This window comes from Anabrus simplex, chromosome 3, assembly GCF_040414725.1.
Source record: "Anabrus simplex isolate iqAnaSimp1 chromosome 3, ASM4041472v1, whole genome shotgun sequence".
NCBI lineage: Eukaryota > Metazoa > Arthropoda > Insecta > Orthoptera > Tettigoniidae > Anabrus > Anabrus simplex.
Window position 1 is genome coordinate 356,005,112 of NC_090267.1, and position 19,752 is coordinate 356,024,863.

Consider the following 19,752-nt stretch of genomic DNA (forward strand, 5'->3'; position numbering starts at 1 on the left):
TCTCTCCTATCTGACCTCCCTTGGTCAACTCTTGTTTTTTTCCGACCCCGACGCTATTAGGTTTCCGAGGGTTAGGGAGTCTTTCATTTTCACGCCCTTCATGGTCTTGCCTTTGGCTGATATCTTCATTTTTTGAAGTGTCGGATCCCTTCCAATTTTCCCTCCGATTAGTGTTATATAGAGGATGGTTGCCTAGTTGTACTTCCTCCTAAAACAATAATCATCACCACCACCTTATGCTGTGTCGTCAACTGACTGAGTTACTAATATTTTTTAGAAACTCAATTTTAAAATTGCTTTTCGCACCAATAACAACAATCAACATTTAATTTTCAATCACCAAAGCATTGCAAGTAATAATAAATATTTAAATTCGGGGGTATATAGGCTTAAATGCTCAAATTGTGCCAATTCATATATTGGGCAAACAGGACATAATTTCTTAGTAAGATATCAAGAACATATTAATGCTGAAAAACTTAGGAAGTACTCGGCCATGAGTCTTTATATGACTGAATATAAACACAATTTTACATCAAAAGAAAGGGACTTGACCATCCTACGAATAATAAACATAGGTAAATTAATGAATATTTTTGAAAATATCTATATTGAGATTGATCAGAAACAAAACCTCAGCCAGAAGATTAACGAAATAACGGAGAATATCAATATATTGTTAGAAAGCTACCAAATTAGACTCATCTAGAAAAGCCATCAAAAAGGATCCCGAAAAATAACCAACACACCTCCTTCCCAGTAGCTCCACCCTACACAATATTCCCCCTACTTTTCCTTCAGTTTCCCCTAGCCTATCACAACACCACTCCTCAGTTAGCTCCACCCTACACAACATTTCACCTGCTTTCCCCACTTCCACTACCTCTACTTCTGCTATTCCTCGCCCACCGCAAGCGCCTCACACACACACACACACACACACACACACACACACACACACACACACACACACACACACACACACAGAGAACTCAAGTCAGTTTACGACACGGCATAAGGGAGGACGCTAAATACGACACGATCGACTATAAGGTAAACAACTCCATTATCCTTTTATCCTCACAAACATACATTCTTACAAGGTTTTCTCCTTTTTACTTATTTTATTCTTGTTTCAGACTCATTTTAACAGTCTAACTGCAACTGAACTTCAACTACGGTTATTTTTCAAGAGTTCCCTCGATAACTATACTTTAACAAAATCTTTTATATCTCTAATTTTATCTTCAAGATTAACAAGTATACACGTCTCCCAACATAAAGAAGAATCCTTACGCTGATTTTACTTCGTCACTTGGACACTGACTTGTTGGAAATTTTAACCCAACATGAATGAACATTTTATTTTATCATCATAACTATCACACGTGTTTTAATTGTCTTGCCATTTTGTCAAATCTTTTAGCTGAAGATGTTCCATAATCAGAATGAAACATGTCCTAGAGATTAAGCTGGATTATATCATGTAAATAATAAAACCATTATATAGAAATTGACAAGTATTGGAAGGTGGGAATCTCCTTATAACTTAACTTTAGTTGTGTTGATTTAAAGTTAAAAACTTCATCACTGATCCGTATTGAACTAATAATTACATTGCTAAAAAGAGAAAGATGTTCCACCTATTCAATACAATAATAAATTGTTGCACAAATTAATGTTGCAATATTTGGGAATTTGCTGTTTTGCATCATTCCTCAGATTTTCTCTTCAAATTCTTCTACTCGTTCTTTGTGGATTATGTAAGCAATCCATGATTTCAAGGAAGTTTGGATATGCAGACGATTGGGTAATAGCCACAAGGAACTTAAACATAACCACGGAGTGCACACTCACAACAGATCGGAGTGTTAAGCGACTACAACCAAGTATGACCAAGACTGAAGTTTGTTCCTTCCAGCTGAACAACCACATGGCTAACATTGATCATAGTTTATTTTGATAATGTCCTTTTACCACACAATCAATATCCCAAGTACCTGGGTGTTACTTTGGATAGAACATTATCCTTCAAACAACATTTGATGAAGACTGCTGCAAAGCTGATATCACGTATCATCAACATCATCTTCATCATCATCATGCATTAACTCTCGATTATTAGTCTTGTTCTATCTGCAGCTGAATACTGCACCCGCATGTGGTTAAACAGCCTTCCCATCAGGAAGATTGATACTGAAATCAATAAAATAATATGATTGATCTGCGGTACCATTAAGTGCACTCCTACTCAATGACTTCCAGTTCTAAGTTACACCCCTCTACCTCATCCCTGCATGTGTAATGTTCTGGTCAAAGAGTACCACAAGATACTCCAAAATCAGCAATTTCCTATTCATGCTGACATATCTGATGCTTGTCTAATCAGATTTTGTTCAAGACTGCACCCTATGAAAGCTGCAAGACTATTAAGAGAGATATAAACTTCATTGTGAATGGTCCGTATTGAACATTGTGCAACTCGTGCTTTTGGCTGATGATGACCCTGATAATGGGTCAAAACTAGTACCGTATCTAATAAATGTTTCTTCAGTAAAGTAACCCACTTTACTTGAATTTGTATTGAAAAGGTGGAACTATTGTACTTTTAACTGCAAGATTTATCAGTGAGAACTTTGTTATGGTGCGACAGTGGTCTCAAGATGGAAGATTTCCACTACTCAGAAGTTTCAAGGCATGCCATCAGTCACTTCTAAAGTTCCTAGATTTGACCTGCCTCGCGGGTTATGGTCAAAACTAAACCAGATCAGGACCAACTCTGGAGTTTGTGAGGACTTTCTGTTTAAAAGGAACAAGTTACTTTCTCCGAAGTGCAACCATGCAGCCGATAGACAAACAGTGAAACACATCATTCAAGATTGTCCCATAAGAGCATATGGAGGACCTTAGATTTTAGATTGTGATCACCTTTATTTTCATTTCTGTTTTGTTTTCTATAAAATGTAAATGTGTACAATATGATTAATAACAATAATATTTTGTTCTGCTCAATGCCATAGTCTTTAGCTACATCCAATACCATCTTTAAGCGGTGTAAAGCATCAGTTTTATCTTTAGCAGGAATCGTCAAGTCGTCCATGTAAATAAGTACTATCCCCTGAAACATGTTGGAAGACACAGTTAATGAATCGTTGGGACATTGCTGCGGAGTTGCACAGAACAAATGGTGCTTTACGGAACTGAAATTGACCTGCATTAGTGATGAAGGCAGTGTATTTTCTAATTTGAGATTTCACTGGCACATGAAAAATATACATTTTTTTAAGTCAAGTGTATCGAATACTCTTGCTCCTTGCAGTTTATTCAAAATATCTGCTGTGAGTGAGAACAAATATCGGATCATGTTTATCTTGCAATATTCGATACACAAACGAGGAGAGCCATCTTTCTTCTGCACTAGCACAACAGAGCTGACATACTCGGAAGAGCTTGGTTCATTGATGCCTTCCTCTAGCAACTTCTTCACCTGCTCCTCAACAGCTTCCTTTTCTGCTGGTGCAAGTCGTCATGGTCTGCTGAATACCAGCTGCTCATCCTTCAGCGTAATGTTAAAATCCATTTCTGAACTTTTCGTTTTGGCGGGTTCATAGGAGGAAATCAGTTTTTCAGCCTGTCGCTTGTAGTCATAACTTGTAGGTTCACCTACATCCAATGGCTCCCCTCCTCCAGTTATTGCAAGCATCTTCATTGTATCGCTAGTCAGAACATTATCAGCATTAAATGCTGCACTGTATGTTTTTCTTCGGCAGCCACTGCATCCTTGTCTCTCAAGGTAGTTTTCTGTGTTCCATCTTCCTTCAAAACTTTTGAGCTCCTTCTCTCAACAATTCATTCATAATCACGTAGCTTTTCCTTAAACTTCTTACAGTTCCTGGTCCCATACAAAATCAATTTATGACCGAATTCATCTTCAATACCATCAATAATGTACCGTATCAAGGAATCATCATCAATCTCGCCTCGATGTGTAATCTTCTCTTTTACAAACAGGTACTCTTGTACAGTAATGTTTCTTCTTTTCCTCGTCTGCCTACTCAGCAGTTTGTGAATTTCTGTACTACTCCTCTTGAAATCAAACTCGTCTATCAAAGATTTCTTTAATTTATTCCTCGTTGATAAACCCATTTCACTTTGGATGAATAGTTTTGCTAAGCCAGTCGATGATTTCTTAGCAAATACTAATTTCTGCATGTTGTCCAATCCGATCAGAATAGCTGTTTCTTCAAATTGTGTAATCCACTTTCTGACTGGGTAATCTCCTCTACAATCAAAAGTGCATAATGAATCTTCAACATCTCAAAACATCAGTGCAAATCTGCAGCCTGAATTCTCCTGTTTTCTAGATAAGGTATGCTCCGTAAGCAGGTCATCTTCAACGTCACTTTCTTTTGTACATGCTTCTGTTTTGTAGATTACTTTCTTCTTAATTTGACTGTACTCTCTTGAATTCTCTTTAATCTTAAACTTGAACTGCATTGTATAGCGTATTCATCTTCTTTTTCTTCATCGTTGTCTGTCATCCCTGTCGTACTTAAGTTTTGACAGCAGTTCTAATATAACGAGGTGCCATAAAGTGCACCTCGTTAGCTCCTCTTTATCTCCCTCAAATCCCAAACACAACACATTACATACTGTAATCAAGTCACATTCAGCAAAATTGTCAGTGATTTACTTAACCGCATCGTCATACTCCGCAGAACCTTCCAAAAACTGAAATCCGGTTGTTAACTCTCATAACCTCTTAAGCGTATGTTGGTCGCCTTCATTGCTATTTATAAATTTTTGCATGGTCTTAACAGCAGACACAGATGCAGTATAAATATTCTTCTTTATTCTCTGAATGTCTCCTAGCATTTTCCTTCTGGGTTGCTGCTGGCGTATTTACTCATGTTGCATCGTTAACTTACATGTAAGGGTTAATTTTCATTATAGTTCAATATCATCATCATGATTTGAACACTGTACGTCTTCTCCAACATCTTTTTACTTTGATTATAATACACCAAAAGCTAAAATTTTTAGCGTCCGCTGTTCTTATTGCATCTTGCAGTAGTATCATTATTTTGGTAAGTTGTCGGTCCTTCCTTATCCCGGACAAACCCCAAAAATTGTAGGATTTAAGACAGATTTATTATTTAAAACTAATATTACTTGACATAGAAACAATTAATTAAATTAAAGACAAGCCACGAAAAAAGCAATGTACACTCACCATCTCTCTACACACCAACTGTCCACTCTATATTCCTTTTTTTTTTTTTTTTTCCACAGCCCACTAGACTTACCCTCCAGCATTATTATATTTAAAATCTTAACCTATTAATACAATTAAGTCAGTCTGAAATTAAAATACATAAAAATACAGTGTGTAAAAATATGATGTGCAACTTGCAACTTAATACCTGTTGTCCTTCGTGGAACATAGGGCATCAGTAAGCATCTCCATCTCAGTCTGGTTTCTCCTCATTGAAGTTCCTTTCTTTCTTTCTTTCTTTCTTTCTTTCTTTCTTTCTTTCTTTCTTTAACCATATCCTCATTGGATGTTGGCTGTCATCAAAGCGATCTGGTTGATGTGTCTTTAATGGATTGATTTAAGGTTGTGTGAGTTATTAGTCAACAGCAAATGAGGTTGTTGGTGGGGCTCCCACCTAAAGCCTCCAAGCCTGTTTTCAGTTGGGGCTGTCTCCCTTAGCCTTTGAGAAGATCCCTCTTCACCACAAGGCAGTGGTTTCCCTCTTCACCGGGCGAGTTGGCCGTGCGCGTAGAGGCGCGCGGCTGTGAGCTTGCATCCGGGAGATAGTAGGTTCGAATCCCACTATCGGCAGCCCTGAAAATGGTTTTCCGTGGTTTCCTATTTTCACACCAGGCAAATGCTGGGGCTGTACCTTAATTAAGGCCACTGCCGCTTCCTTCCAACTCCTAGGCCTTTCCTATCCCATCGTCGCCATAAGACCTATCTGTGTCGGCGCGACGTAAAGCCCCTAGCAAAAAAAAAAAGTTTCCCTCTTCATTTAACCACAAGAGGGAGAGTTGCCTCCTCTGCCAACTTTGCTGGACCAAAGGCTCCTTCTTCACCTCAGTTGCCATTAAGGACTTCACCAGAGCCCTGTTAGCCATTACTTTTCAGGGTTCCTGTAAGGCCTTCACAGCTGCCATAGCATTCCTGGGGCAGACAAGATCCCTACTGTACTTTGTCCTTACAAGTTATCCCCTACTTCATACCATTGCACGTCACCCGTGACGTGGGCGAGGGTTTGGACTTGTGGGGGACAAAAATATATATATTGTAGTCCTGTGTATTAAAAATAACTTAATTAATGAGCAAATAATTGCATAATATTATGTAACGTTATACATGTTAAAAAACCCACCCATCATTTTGCATGACAATACAAGGGCGCATTTAGCAGGGGCAGTGTCTTGTTTGTTAATTTGCTGGGGCTGGGAAGTAGTTCTCTGCCACCCCCTATACTCTCTAGATTTAAGTCCCTGCAGCTTCGACTTAATCCCTAAAATGAAGGAATGACTCTGTGGGATTCGCTTCTGATCAGTTGAAGACTTTCTGCAGACAATCGATCGCTCGCCTCTCCATCCAGAGAATAACTAGTGCCAATGGTATTCAAAAGCATCCACGTCGCAGGGTGAGAGGGTTTAGGTTCGAGTTTCATGGAAATTCTTCATATTCAGCTCATTCCTATTTAGAAATGAAAGAATGTTCTTTAAAATATCTGAAATAGATTTGATAAAATATTTGCCAGTCTTTTCCATTGCCATTCTAGACAATGTAATTGATGCCTTGTGATGAATTTTTTTTTAACAGGTCGTATGAGCAGCAGTCAAGATGATCTTGATGATGACACGAGTTCCCTCTACTCACCGTCTGCAGGTAAGAGCTCATTCGATGATGACTCACAAGATAACTCTGACCATGAGTTGAGAAATTTTACCTCTGTTCATGGTTGAAATACCATATAGGTATGTTTAAAATGTTATAACATATTGACTGTTGTTTGTGTCCTGTTAATCACTAAGAAATATCTTTGAAGTCCTTGAGTGAAGAGTTAACCATATATTCGTTGTAATGTTTACTCATATGTGTCTTTTTCTGTTGTATGCATCTACCTGTACATTTTCCTTTTTAAAAAGAATTTGTGATTATAATTTTAGCTCTTCTGTATTATATGGGTTTGTGTTTCATGCTTAATCTTGCACGCTTTTAATGCTTATTTTCTGTTGAATAATGTGATGAACTGTAAGGCAAGCCTAGTCTTTTCATGCTGAGAATAAATTGACACTTTCTCTCTCTTCTAATGACTTAAAATTCCTAGGTTTTGTTCCATTTCTTTTTAATATTAAGTCAATCCATAACAATTTTCCAGTGGACAGAATAAGACAAGTTTCATTGAGATATGATATTGTATTAATCATTAACTTTGTTAAATACAGTGTTGTAGTATGTAAGAGCACACTGTTCTGATCGATGCTTTAACAGCAGAATAATTGAGGTGATCGTTTTTTGGGTTTATGCTGTGTGAAATGAGACAATAGGGATTTTTTTAGGTCATTGAACTTGCTGTTCCTGTTGTGGAATTATTTATAAGGAGTTTTCAATTGCTATGGAACATGTGATTATTTGTTATTCACAAGATTCTCCTTTTTACCTAGGTTCATAGGAAATAATTTTGGAATTTTCAGCTGCTGCTGCTGCTGCTACTACTACTACTACAGCTACTTTAGCCTATTTTTGGTTGCTGTAAGAACTTTATCTTAAATTATGTCAAATTATGTCATAGCTATTTCATTTTAGACTAAGTCAAATATATTTTTATCTAATCTTCACAGTTAACCTTTTTATTGGGTATAGTATGTGTAATGGTAAAACAAAAGTTGCCGTGTTTTCTGACTTTGTTATTGTCAGTTCCCATAAATAGATCCTTCATGTACCATAGACATTATTGGCCCCATCACCTTCAAAGTAGTCCTCCTTTTTTAGACTAGACATCAATTCCAGTGGTGACTTGATTGAGAGCATTCCTTGTGAACATTTCCTTTTTGATCAAGAGAACAAATTAATATTTTGACTTGCCTTGCTTTCATTGGCCTATGTGACCATAGACTTTTCCATTTACTGGATTGTCCTTTGGGTTCTGAGTAGTGGGTGGAAACCTAGGTTTTATTACTCATAATGACATTGGCAACTTGTTCTTCAAAGTCTGAATGTTAAGCCTTCATTGCTTTTGGTCATCACTTAGTAGTCTGGGCACAAAATTTGCTGCAACACGCCAAATGTGGAAATCTTCCGTTAGAATTTTGTGGCAGGTTCCTTGACTGATTCTCACTAGTGCACCACCTTCACCAGTAGTTTGATTACTGTTTTCGCAAGTAGTGTGACACACTTTTGTGATCATTTCTGGAGTTGATGTGGACACTGGGCAACCAGGCACGTATCATCAGTCGATGTTCTGCCCCCACTAAAGAGGAAGAGCCATTCGGATGTTTCGCAACATTCCATGGCCTGTTCCTCAAAAGCCATCTGAAGTATTGCATAACATTCTGAAGCTGATTTCCCTAGCTTGAAGCAGAATTTGATGCAGATATGCTGTTCATGTAAATCCTTCATTTCACAGTTTGCAGAGAGCACATGGTTACAAACACAAGTGTAGATCATTTAAAATGCACAAAACAAGCTGGTGTTTAGCACACTAACTCACCATAGCGTGGCAATGATAGCAATGCTCCATACGAACGTGGGAAGTACAGTACAGTCCAGGAATTAAATGACTAAACGTTGTATAGTTTGTGTTGAATCAAGATGTAACTAAGCTAATCCAATAAACTTGCAGTTGTCATCAATGGTTTTCCGTAAGAAAGAAGTGAACTATTAAATGAAATTATCTTTATATTGGTCTATTTTCAGACCAGCTTTGCTGTGCGGGAGTGAAAGCTGTGTGGACTCAGGCTATTTTATTCATAAGGTAGTAGTAGAATGATTACTATTACCATACATACAGTTAGGAACAATGGCAGGAGGGTACTCAGAATGAGGAGAGAGAATCTAAGTTAGGAATGAACATGATGGTTGGAACTCTGCTTATAAACTGGCTTCAGTGGTGGGGTCATGAAGGAGGATAGATAGGAGAATAATGGGTTCGGCCGTAGGGCAAGAGATGGCAACGATAGTTAGCCTCGGTTTTTAATGATTTTCAAGAAAAAGGTATGGAGCTAAATGAGACCACAGAGCTAGTTGCAAATAGAGAATTGAGGAGATAATTAACTCACAGAGGCTTGCAGACAGAATGCTGAAAGGCATGGCAGTCATGTAATAATAATAATAATAATAATAATAATAATAATAATAATAATAATAATAATTTATTTTTCCATTTCTGCCATTAAAATGCAGCGAAAGAAATTATTATTATTATTATTATTATTACTACTACTCAGATTTTCATAGATGAACTTTTCTGGTACTTGAAACGTGATATAAACTAATATTGTTAGGCATATAACTGAGAGAATGTAATTGAGCATTTGATGTGATAAGAACTCCTGAATTATACAGCTTTATCATGGGTGATCTATTACAATCACTGTATGGAGGAAATGGGAAAGAACTAATTATTATTACCCTCTTCTTGCATTATTATTTCTTGATTACCACCAAATTACCAATGTAATATAGCTTTTCATTTATGGTGGTGTATTTGGGAAGTTATTAGTGATGTCATAGAATTCATCTATGATTTTGAAGAAATAATAAAGAATAAATATATGATAAATTCAGACGTTTTTAGATTTTTCTTAGCCTGTCGATAGATAAGTATAGTTATTTTTAGAATTTGATTACCTTACCAGCTGGGGGGGAGATAGCAGCCTTTTGTAAGTTGTAAAGGTGGTAGTCAAGATGATTGACTGATATGACCTTTAATAATACTCAACATGGACTAGCAGTATCAACACGGCTAAATGGCTGAAAATGAGAAACTACAGCCGTAGCTAACTCCCAGGACTTGCAGCTCTCTCTGTATGAATGATGTACTGATGATGACTACTTCCTGGGTAAAATATTCTGGAGGTAAAATAGTCCCCCATTTGGATCTCCAGGTCGGGATGACACGAGAGGGGGCAATTGTCAGGAAGATGGATACTGACATTCTACAACTTTTTATAAAAATTTTGGGTTACCTTATTCAATACATAAAAAATTGTTACGTAGATGTAATTACAATATATATTTTTCAGTCAGTACTAGTTTCGATGCCCCACTGCGTCATCATTAGCTGTTACACGTTTGTAGAAAAATTGACAATCATATAAGTTTATCAACAGACATTCTACAAGTTGGAGCGTGGAATGTTGTAAGTTTGAATTATTGTGATAGGTTAGAGAATCTGAAAAGGGAGATGGATAGACTAAAGTTAGATGTAGCTGGTGTAAGTGAAGTACATTGTCAGGAAGAGCAGGATTTTTGGTCAGGTGACTACAGAATTATCAACACAAGATCAAACCGGGGAAATGCAGTAGCTGGCTTAATAATGAATAAGAAAATAAGGCAGCAAGTAAGCTACTATGACCAGCATAGTGAAAAGAATATTTTTATCAAGATAGACACCAAACCAGTGCCCAACACAATAGGCAGGTCTGTAGATAGATATATAATGCCTTTATTGGTGACAAAGTTAGGCCTCAAGGCCCTCTCTTACACTTCACCACTAGAAGAGTATACATCTACATAATTTATAATTACAAATAACACAAATAATATTAATAGCAATAACAATAGTAAAATCATTAACAATAATACCGGTAAACCAAAACCCATCGCACAACAGCCCTGAAGTGCCTTGGCCTACCAGGCGACCGCTGCTCAGCCCGAAGGCCTGCGGGTTAGGAGGTGTCATATTAATAATAATAGAATCCCTAATTTTAAAATACACGTAGTTATGAGCATTCAGATGATGTAACTGCAGTATTCCATTCATTCATCTCGTTCATTCCTTCATTGACTCAACAATTATCCAGCAATTCAGCGGATCTACTCAGCAAATATTTGCAGCAAACCACTTTAAACTTGCGATGAGGGGGATTGTGTCGAATGTTCGCAGGTAGTGAATTCCATGACCTGGATGCAGAGATAAGGAATGGTTGTAAACAGCAGTGCGGTTTGTAGGTATGGCAAGAGAGGAGCCAGATCTTGTATTGTGGTGATGATAGGACAAGAGGTAAGAAAAATGTGAAGAAAGATAGTTAGGAGTATTAGTGGAAAGTATAACGTGAAGTTCACGATGCTGGTGCACTCGAAGCCACAACAGCTCCTTATAATTAGGTGATATATGAGCATCATATCGCAGGTTAAAGATATATCTTACGCAGCTGTTCAGGTTCCAGTCCAGTTTCTTGTTACTGTTGCAGGATATTTCAGTTAACACAGTGTCACAATAGTCAAATATAGGTAGTATCAGAGAGTGAATTAGTTGTACTTTAAGTCAAACTGAGAAAATATTACAGAACCGTTTCAGAGGATATGAGCATTTATATACTTATCACTAGAGCCCTGCACGGATATCCACCAAGTTAGTGTCTTGGTGGATACAAACTGTATGACAGTGCGGATAATTTTGCTGATAATTTCTAAATATTGTAATGACATTTTTTTATTTTCACTCGGGTATACTCTTATTTTTGCTTGTGAGAGCCTTGAGACCATAAGGCTGTAAATCTGACCTGAGCCTACCTGATTCCTGCCCACAATTAATGGAAGGAAGGAACAGAGGTCAGTACATTGGTAGTTGCCGCAAGAGAAAATCGCTCATAAACCTGTGACTGTAGGGGTTCTGACGCCAGGTGTCAGGCCTATTGTTTTATGTTAACAAATCTATCAGTTTCCTTCCAATTCGTAGGCCTTTCCTATCCCGTCATCACCATAAGACCTATCTGTGTTGGTGCGATGTAAAGCCACTAGCAAAAAAAAAACCTGGTGTGTATTATACTGTAGTTAAATATTTACAGTATCCACGGATAACAATTCGCGGATGTGGATAACCATTCGCGGATGCGGGTGTCGATGAAGGAAGTGCGGATGCGGAGCAGATGAGGATATTATTTTGTATATCCGCCCAGGGCTCTACTTATCACCTGTTGAATCCAATTTAGGGTCTTCGTCATAATAATTCCTAGGTTAATCACTGAAATAGTGTAGGGTGTGATGTTATTGTTTCAAATTATTAGAGAGATGTCCCGTTGCTTGACGGAATGTAGGTTTTTTTTTTACTTGTACCGATAATAAAAACTTGAGTTTAATTTGGGTTCATTAATAAACTGTTTTTATTTGCAAAGTCACTAAGATATTATAGGTCTGATTTTATTTTAATAATTGCTGTATCGATATCACTCGGTTTTGGATGATAATAAATCTGTACCTCATCTGCATACACTTGCAATTTGCAGAATTTAAGAGCTCTTGTTATATCATTAATCTGGATGATAAATAACAGTGGTCCGAGGACTGAGCCCTGAGGGACACCGATACTCTTACTTTGCCATCCTGAACCTGTATTTCCCATTCACACATTGCTGCTGATTTTCAAGGTAAGAGGGAAGAAAAAATTAAGTGACACACCATTAAAATTTAGTTCTCAAAGTTTCTTCAGAAGTAACTGAGGGTTGACAGTGTCGAAGGCACTACTGAGATCTAATAATGTCAGTACAGTCACGTCCTGTTGGTCCATTGCACGTCTAATATCGTCTGTCACTCATAGTAAAGCTGTCATAGTGCTGTGTCCTTTTCTGAAGCCGGATTGGGAGGGGTTGAGGAGGGAATGCTTACTAAGGTATTCAGTAACTTGTGTGTGAACTAGACATTCAGGTACCTTGGATAAGGGTGGTAAGATTGATAGTGGATGATAATCTCAAGGAGAATCTAACTTGGAGCTCTTTGGGATTGGTCTAATTAGTGCATCTTTTCAGACATCTGGGAACACTCAGTTTGTCAGGCAGTAGTTAAATATATGAATTAGTATTGGCAGGACAGCTCTTAAAATATCCTTAATCAGCAGGAATGTCATCCTTACCGGTGGCATTGGATGTAATAGAAGACAGCACACTTTTAACTTCACTCAAATTGATATTTCTAAAAGAGAATTGGTCATGCACAGAATGCTATTGGAGGAAGGGTAGGGAACTTTTAGGGAGTGAGGTAGAGGCAATTCTTGGCCGTGCAAAATTATCATGTAAAGCCTCAAGCGGTATGCTAGGTACATGTTGCTGTACAGTTTTACCTATACCTTACGTACATAATTTACGCCATTTTTGTCTTGGACTGTTATTGTTCATCAGTTCCTGAAAGTATTTATATTTAGAATTCCTAATTAGCTGCTTGGTTCTGTTTCTCAAATCCTGTACCGCTCAAAATCATCTTGTGTCCTGCATGAGTTTGTATTGTGTGTACAGTTTGTCCCGACTGACCATGGCAGAACTTATCTCAGCTGTTAGACACACTGATGAATGGCGGGTGATTCTTACCTATTTCTTTGGTGCATACTTGTCAAATATTTCCTGTACTAGTGAATTGAATAAGTTTAACTATCCCAAGGCAAGTTATATGCATTTGTGGTGTAGCTTATTCTAGTCCACATGTCGTAAGTCTCATAATGTAGCATGGTTTGTATTTAAGTATTCGTGTAGAATAACACCTCTTCCAGATGAGCTAATAATGACTGGTTATGTGAAGAGATGCCAGGAGCAGGGCTCTGTCCATGTTTAATTACTTTCTGAAGTTGATTGGTCACAAGAATATCAATTACGGTACGACTTGTGCGGTCAGAGTGATGAACGTGATTAGTAGCATTGAGGGGTAAAATTATCATGTTTGTGGTGAGAAATAAATTCAGTAGGTTGTTCGCTTCATTAGTCTGCTTTAAGAGGTCAGCGTTAAAGTCACCCATGATTATAATGTCATCATATGCCGAGGAAGGTTCAAGAACAGTTGAATGTGGTGAATGGGAAGATCGAAGAATGTGAATTGAAAATAAGTGTAGAAAAGAGTAAAACTCTTGTTATGACTAGAGGGAAGAAAGAAGGGAAAGGTCAGATTAGACGTGCAGACAAGCCCCTGGAAGTAGTGGAAATGTTTAAATACCTGGGGAGTGAATTAATGGAGAATGCTCGACTGGATGCTGAGATTAGTAAAAGGATTCAAACTGGAAGTTGTTTCTATCATAGTGTGAGAAACATGTTGTGGGACAAAGATGTACCAACGGAAGCAAAGGATACTATGTACAAGATGTATTACGTACCCATAACAACTTACGGAGCAGAAACTTGGACAATGACAAAGAAGGATGGGAGTCGAATACAGGCAGCCGAAATGAAGTTCTTGAGGAGTATGATACAGAAGAGTAGAAGAGACAAAATAAGAAACGAGAAAATCCGTGAAGAAACTGGAGTGGAAAAAATGAATGATAGAATAGAGAAGAGCCGAGTAAGATAGTTTGGGCACATAAAGCGAATGAGCGACGAAAGAATGTCAAAAAAGGTGATGGAAATGCAAATCCAAGGAAGGAGAGGCCGTGGACGACCACGATTGAGATGGAAGGATACCATCCTACGCAGCATTATAGAAAGAAACCTGGACTGGGACACAGTGTTGGAGGAGGAGTGGTGGAAAGACCGAAGAAAGTGGAGAGGAACCATATTTGCCCCTACCCGGCTACAGCCGAATAAAGGGAAATGATGATGATGATGATGATGATGATGATGATGATGATGATGATGCCGAGATAAGATTTACCAATGCACTTCAAAATCATCTGTCTGTCTTATTTTAGGCGGCTTGTATACAATCCATATTAATATCTTTCTTATGGCAGTCTAATTCTATGAACATAAATTCTGGTCGCAGTATAAGTCTTGGGTCAGAAGTGTAAAATTATCTTACATTTTAGGTCATTTCTCTAATAAAGTAGAAGCACACAACCTAAATTTTCATTATAATTATGGCATAACATTGAGTATCCGTCAAGGTTATCTGCCGATGATATGGTTTTACGCATCCAACTTTCACTGATTCCAATAATATTATACACTGTTCACTTCAAAAATAGCCTGTAACTCTTCCAGATAAGGTAATAATGACTGGCCATTGAGGTGGCAACAGTGTAACGACTGTGGGTGGCTATTGAGCTACTCTTGCAACACAAGTCCTGTTGAAGGTGCTAGGGACGAAAGAGAAGGGGTGGGTGATGGCTGTGGAGAGGAATGCAGGTCAATGGCATTATCGTTGTGCTGGTCAACAAACGTATGAAACTGTGCAGTAGGAAATAAAATTAAGTAACAAGTAAAATGAGCTTACCTGAGCAACCTGGTGAGTAGATCCACTGACTTGAACAAGTACACACACACACACACACACACACACACGCACGCACGCACGCACACACACACACACTCTCTCTCTCTCTCTCTCTCTCTCTCTCTCTCTCTCTCTCTCATTAGTAAACATATAATTTCTTTCTCGCAAGGTTTTTTAACTGTGTTATCGTGCACATTTGAATTTTACTTCAATCTTCCCTTAAAACACAAATTCATCCATATTGAGTTCAGCATTTCTGCAATCCCTACAAATCCTTTGCCTCATCAAGGATATTTTTTCCCACACTTATGAGGGGCTTGGTTAGCATGATGTAAAGGTGACTGAGATTAAGTTCTCTGATATTTGAAATGTGATATATATAAAAGAAAATCATTATTCATATAATTGACTGAATATAATTGAGCATTTGATCTGGTGAGAACGCTTAAATTATGTAGCTTTTTCATGGGTGGTCTATTACAATCACCATATGGAGGAAAAGGAAGAGAACACCATTCAAGATGTTTCTTTGCAAATCCATTTGGTCTATTTGAGTGTGAGTTTCTCTTGAATTGAAAGAATGACTAATCTTTTAGCTGTGTATATTAATCTGAATTACAAAATGATATTTTGAATGAATGGAAAGTTCATAGCCTCAGAATTTGCAACAATTGTTCTTTTTTGCTTATATGGCTTGGCTCTACCCAGTTGAAACCTTCATCACTGATCATCTTTAGTATTATTTATCTTGGTTATAAACTGATAGCTGCTTGCTACCTTGATCTACCAACTAATGGATATGCAATTGTTCTCAGAATCATGGTGACTGAGTGATTCAGAAGATCATTAGCCTCTTACGTTCAATTCCATAGTTCGTGAATGTTCCATTGTTGTGGCTTCTCTGCATGTACTGTCCGGGCAGCTGCTATCAAAGAAGAATATTTACTCTTCCAAATTTTCTGGCAAACAATTTTTGTCTCTTGTTTTTAAAAGATGATTGGGAGTAATGTTGAATTAACAATGAACAGAGGTAATATTAAACATATCATTTTTTTAATATTGGATCTGTGTACAGTTTGATGTGAATAAATATCCTTACAAAAATATTTATTTACTGATCTGCCAACTTGTCAAATATTTAGTTTTTGTTGGTGTAAATGCATAGTAAATATCATTCTATACTCTGAAATTGAAGTACATTTCTTTATTATTATTATTATTATTATTATTATTATTTATTTATTTATTTATTTATTTATTTATTTATTTATTTATTTATTTATTTATTTATTTAGATGCTCTTCAGATTCAGAACTGGATGCAGGGATGTGTTGATCGCTGATACTTTCATGACCATCTTCGTATTGGTAAATTCTACGCCTGCTGAGTTTCAGACTGTGTGCAGTTTTTTGTATAGCAACTTGGTCTGTTAAAACCATAAGAAGCAATATTTGTTGAACAATATCCATTTAGTGAAAAGATAAATATCAATTTCTTCAAATTTGAAATATTTGCTGAATATCATGTGGGTTCATGAAATAGAAAGATCTTACCTCAAAGCTATTAATTGAATTCTCGTGGCGATTTCTGAATACCTATAGAAACTGGAGTGAGATGGTTCATTAATACCACACAAGATTTTAAATGTAATTTGCAATTTATCTTTGTAATTTCTTTGATTAAGGCTTCTCCAGCTCAGAATACTACACATGAAGATGTATTGGGTGTATGCCATGTAAATTATTTAAAGTAATAGAACTTCTTGATGATTTTTTTTTTTTTTTCATTTTCAATTTGCTTTACATCTCACCGACACAGATAGGTCTTATGGCGACGATGGGACTGGAAATGGCTAGGAATGGGAAGGAAGCGGCCGTGGCCTTAATTAAGGTATAGCCCCAGTATTTGCCTGGTGTGAAAATGGGAAACCACAGAAAACCATCTTCAGGGCTGCCGACCGTGGGGTTCGAACCCACTATCTCCCGAATGTTGGATACTGGCTGCACTTAAGCTACTGCAGCTATCAAGCTTGGTTTGATGATTTCTAATAGAGCTATGCTTAAGCTACATCTTCATAACAAACCACAGTTGTTAAGTAATTTGTAATAGATATTGTTTTAAGGAGCAAAATGACAGTGTGATGAATCGACAGGTAATACTCCCAAAAATTTTGAATGTAACATCAACCTTGTAAGAATGTAGTGCCTTAATTTCTTACTAGATGGCTGAGAACAATTGAATCTGTTGGTAGAGAAAGCCGAGCCATATCCATATAGCTCATGAAGGCCTTTGGAAGAGTGGAAGATAAAGGCTTTCACTATCCGTAACCTCGGCACTAAGTAAAATAGATTGGTTGGCTTTACGCCTAGCCACCTTTGCCCGCAGGAATTAACCTCGTACTCACTTTTGGTATAGGCTGAGTGAGCCTCAGGGCCATGTGGACCTCGAGAAGCAGAAATGTTGTTTCTTAAATTTTTTCAACTTTCTGATGGGAAATCGACCTATGTCTATCCAGATGAATCGAGCCTGCCTTTATCGCCTCAGCTAGGTAGCTTCGTGGTGGGGAAAGGAACACTGCCATTTTTTCTTTACTTTTCAGGAGAGACATAACCATGATTTAATGTAGGTCTTGTCCTTGACTATGAATTAATTCATTATGAAATAATTAATACTGTTACCAGTAATAATTTTTATTAATTTGTATTCCATAATGGGTTTCAGAGCTTATACTCTGTTGTCACGTGTGAAATGTTGACATTTAATTGTTGCTGTATTTGATACACAATTGTTTTCAAAGAATATTATACTATTTCTTTGAAGAGTAGGGGCTGTGTGCATTATGAATATATTACATCTATGTTGGTTCACCTGTCATTATATGTTGTCTCAGAATAGCATAATATATGCTTTGGTTTGCAAGTATAAACAGTTGCGTAAGTCATTTCTTTAGTCCCTTAAAAAATAAGCAAACTGGTGAAATGCATTAAAGGGGAAGACACATGGTTCTTCTATCAGGAAGTACTGAACTCATCAATCACAAGATGTAATGATTTAGTTATGTTTTGAATGGTTGCTATCATGATTTAGTGACAATGTGGTTTTGAGAGATTTACAATATGATTTAGCTCACCTTCACGATATGAGGACACTTTGGAATGTATTGACCATATATCTTAAATGCAGAAGCAGTTAACTCGTAGCTGATGTATATAGCTGGTTTGCTGCGCAGGAATATTCAGTAAGGGCAAGTTCTGGGTGAAATCAAAAGCCAGCCTAGCCGTGTCGTCCCTGTCTTTGCACTATAGCTCAGGCTCTTTGGGGGATTTTAGTGTATAAAACGTTCTGCTGTGCTTTTTGTGAATACCTGAGAATCACTTTTATGGGAAATTCTTGGTTTAGCCTCAAGTTCCTTTCATTTGCCACACACATCAGTTTGGAGGTAACCAAACAAAAAAACAAAATTTTCTTGAAAATGTCTCATATAGAAATCATAATTTGTAATTGCATCTAAATATTTCATTTGCTTCCCAGCGAAGTGAATTTTCAGTGGGAAGGATTTTGTGTGTTCATCTGTTAAATCAATGATATCTCTGGAAATCTCACTGGTATTTGCATTTGTTCCACCCATGTCCTTTGGAATTTTGCCTTTAACTAACAATTACATAGGATAAACTAAACCTCTTTCTATGACACAGTATGAAAACCAATGAAAGCATTTCTGCAGACACCAACACATCTGTCACCTGAAATAACTGACACCATCAGTTTCACACGCAAATTGTTTTTGCTTCCATTGTTTAATGTCCATGGTCGCATTCAGTCCTTGTAAATATATAACTTTAACTATTTTTGTTACCAAAGTTCAGAAATTCCAGAAGGAATTCAGTACCCTTATTACAATTCATTTGGCACCTTAAATGCACGAAGTATAAAATATAATAGTATGCTCCACTGTAGTTATTATAGTGAAAAAACACTATTTCTGAGTTAATGCTCTTTCTCATGTGTTCACTATCACTTTGCTTTCTTTTGGGTGACATTTCACTTTCTCTTTTGAGTGACATTTCCAAATATGTACTAAAATAGAACACTTACTATAGAACACCAACAGTGACTCTGTAAATAAGTTGCTGCCAGGCTAATTTCTTACCATTAGTAGTGGGCTACTGTTTGCAAGTGCACGCTGCAAAATCAGTGCCAGACACTGCTGTCGCTGTTCAGCGGCGAAAAAGACAAGTCACTTAGTCCTTTTTTTCCTCAGTACAGCTCAGTACAGACTCAAGTCTCTTCATGTTTCTTCCATAAGGAGTAGCCAGATATAGTTTGATTCATCACAGGAAAGCATGTGTTGGTTAGTTAAATATATTTACTATATGTAA

At 37.3% G+C, this 19,752-nt stretch overlaps 1 protein-coding gene across 3 annotated transcripts in view; it reads left to right on the forward strand.

Annotated features, from left to right (window-relative positions):
- The window catches only part of Stim (stromal interaction molecule), a 424,265-nt gene that overhangs the window by 272,600 nt on the left and 131,913 nt on the right, over positions 1–19,752 (forward strand). For all 3 annotated transcript variants that reach the window (XM_067143252.2, XM_067143251.2, XM_067143253.2), the window contains exon 11: positions 6,842–6,907. In XM_067143252.2, coding sequence (XP_066999353.2) covers positions 6,842–6,907 — 66 coding nt within the window. The remainder of the gene's footprint in view (positions 1–6,841; positions 6,908–19,752) is intronic.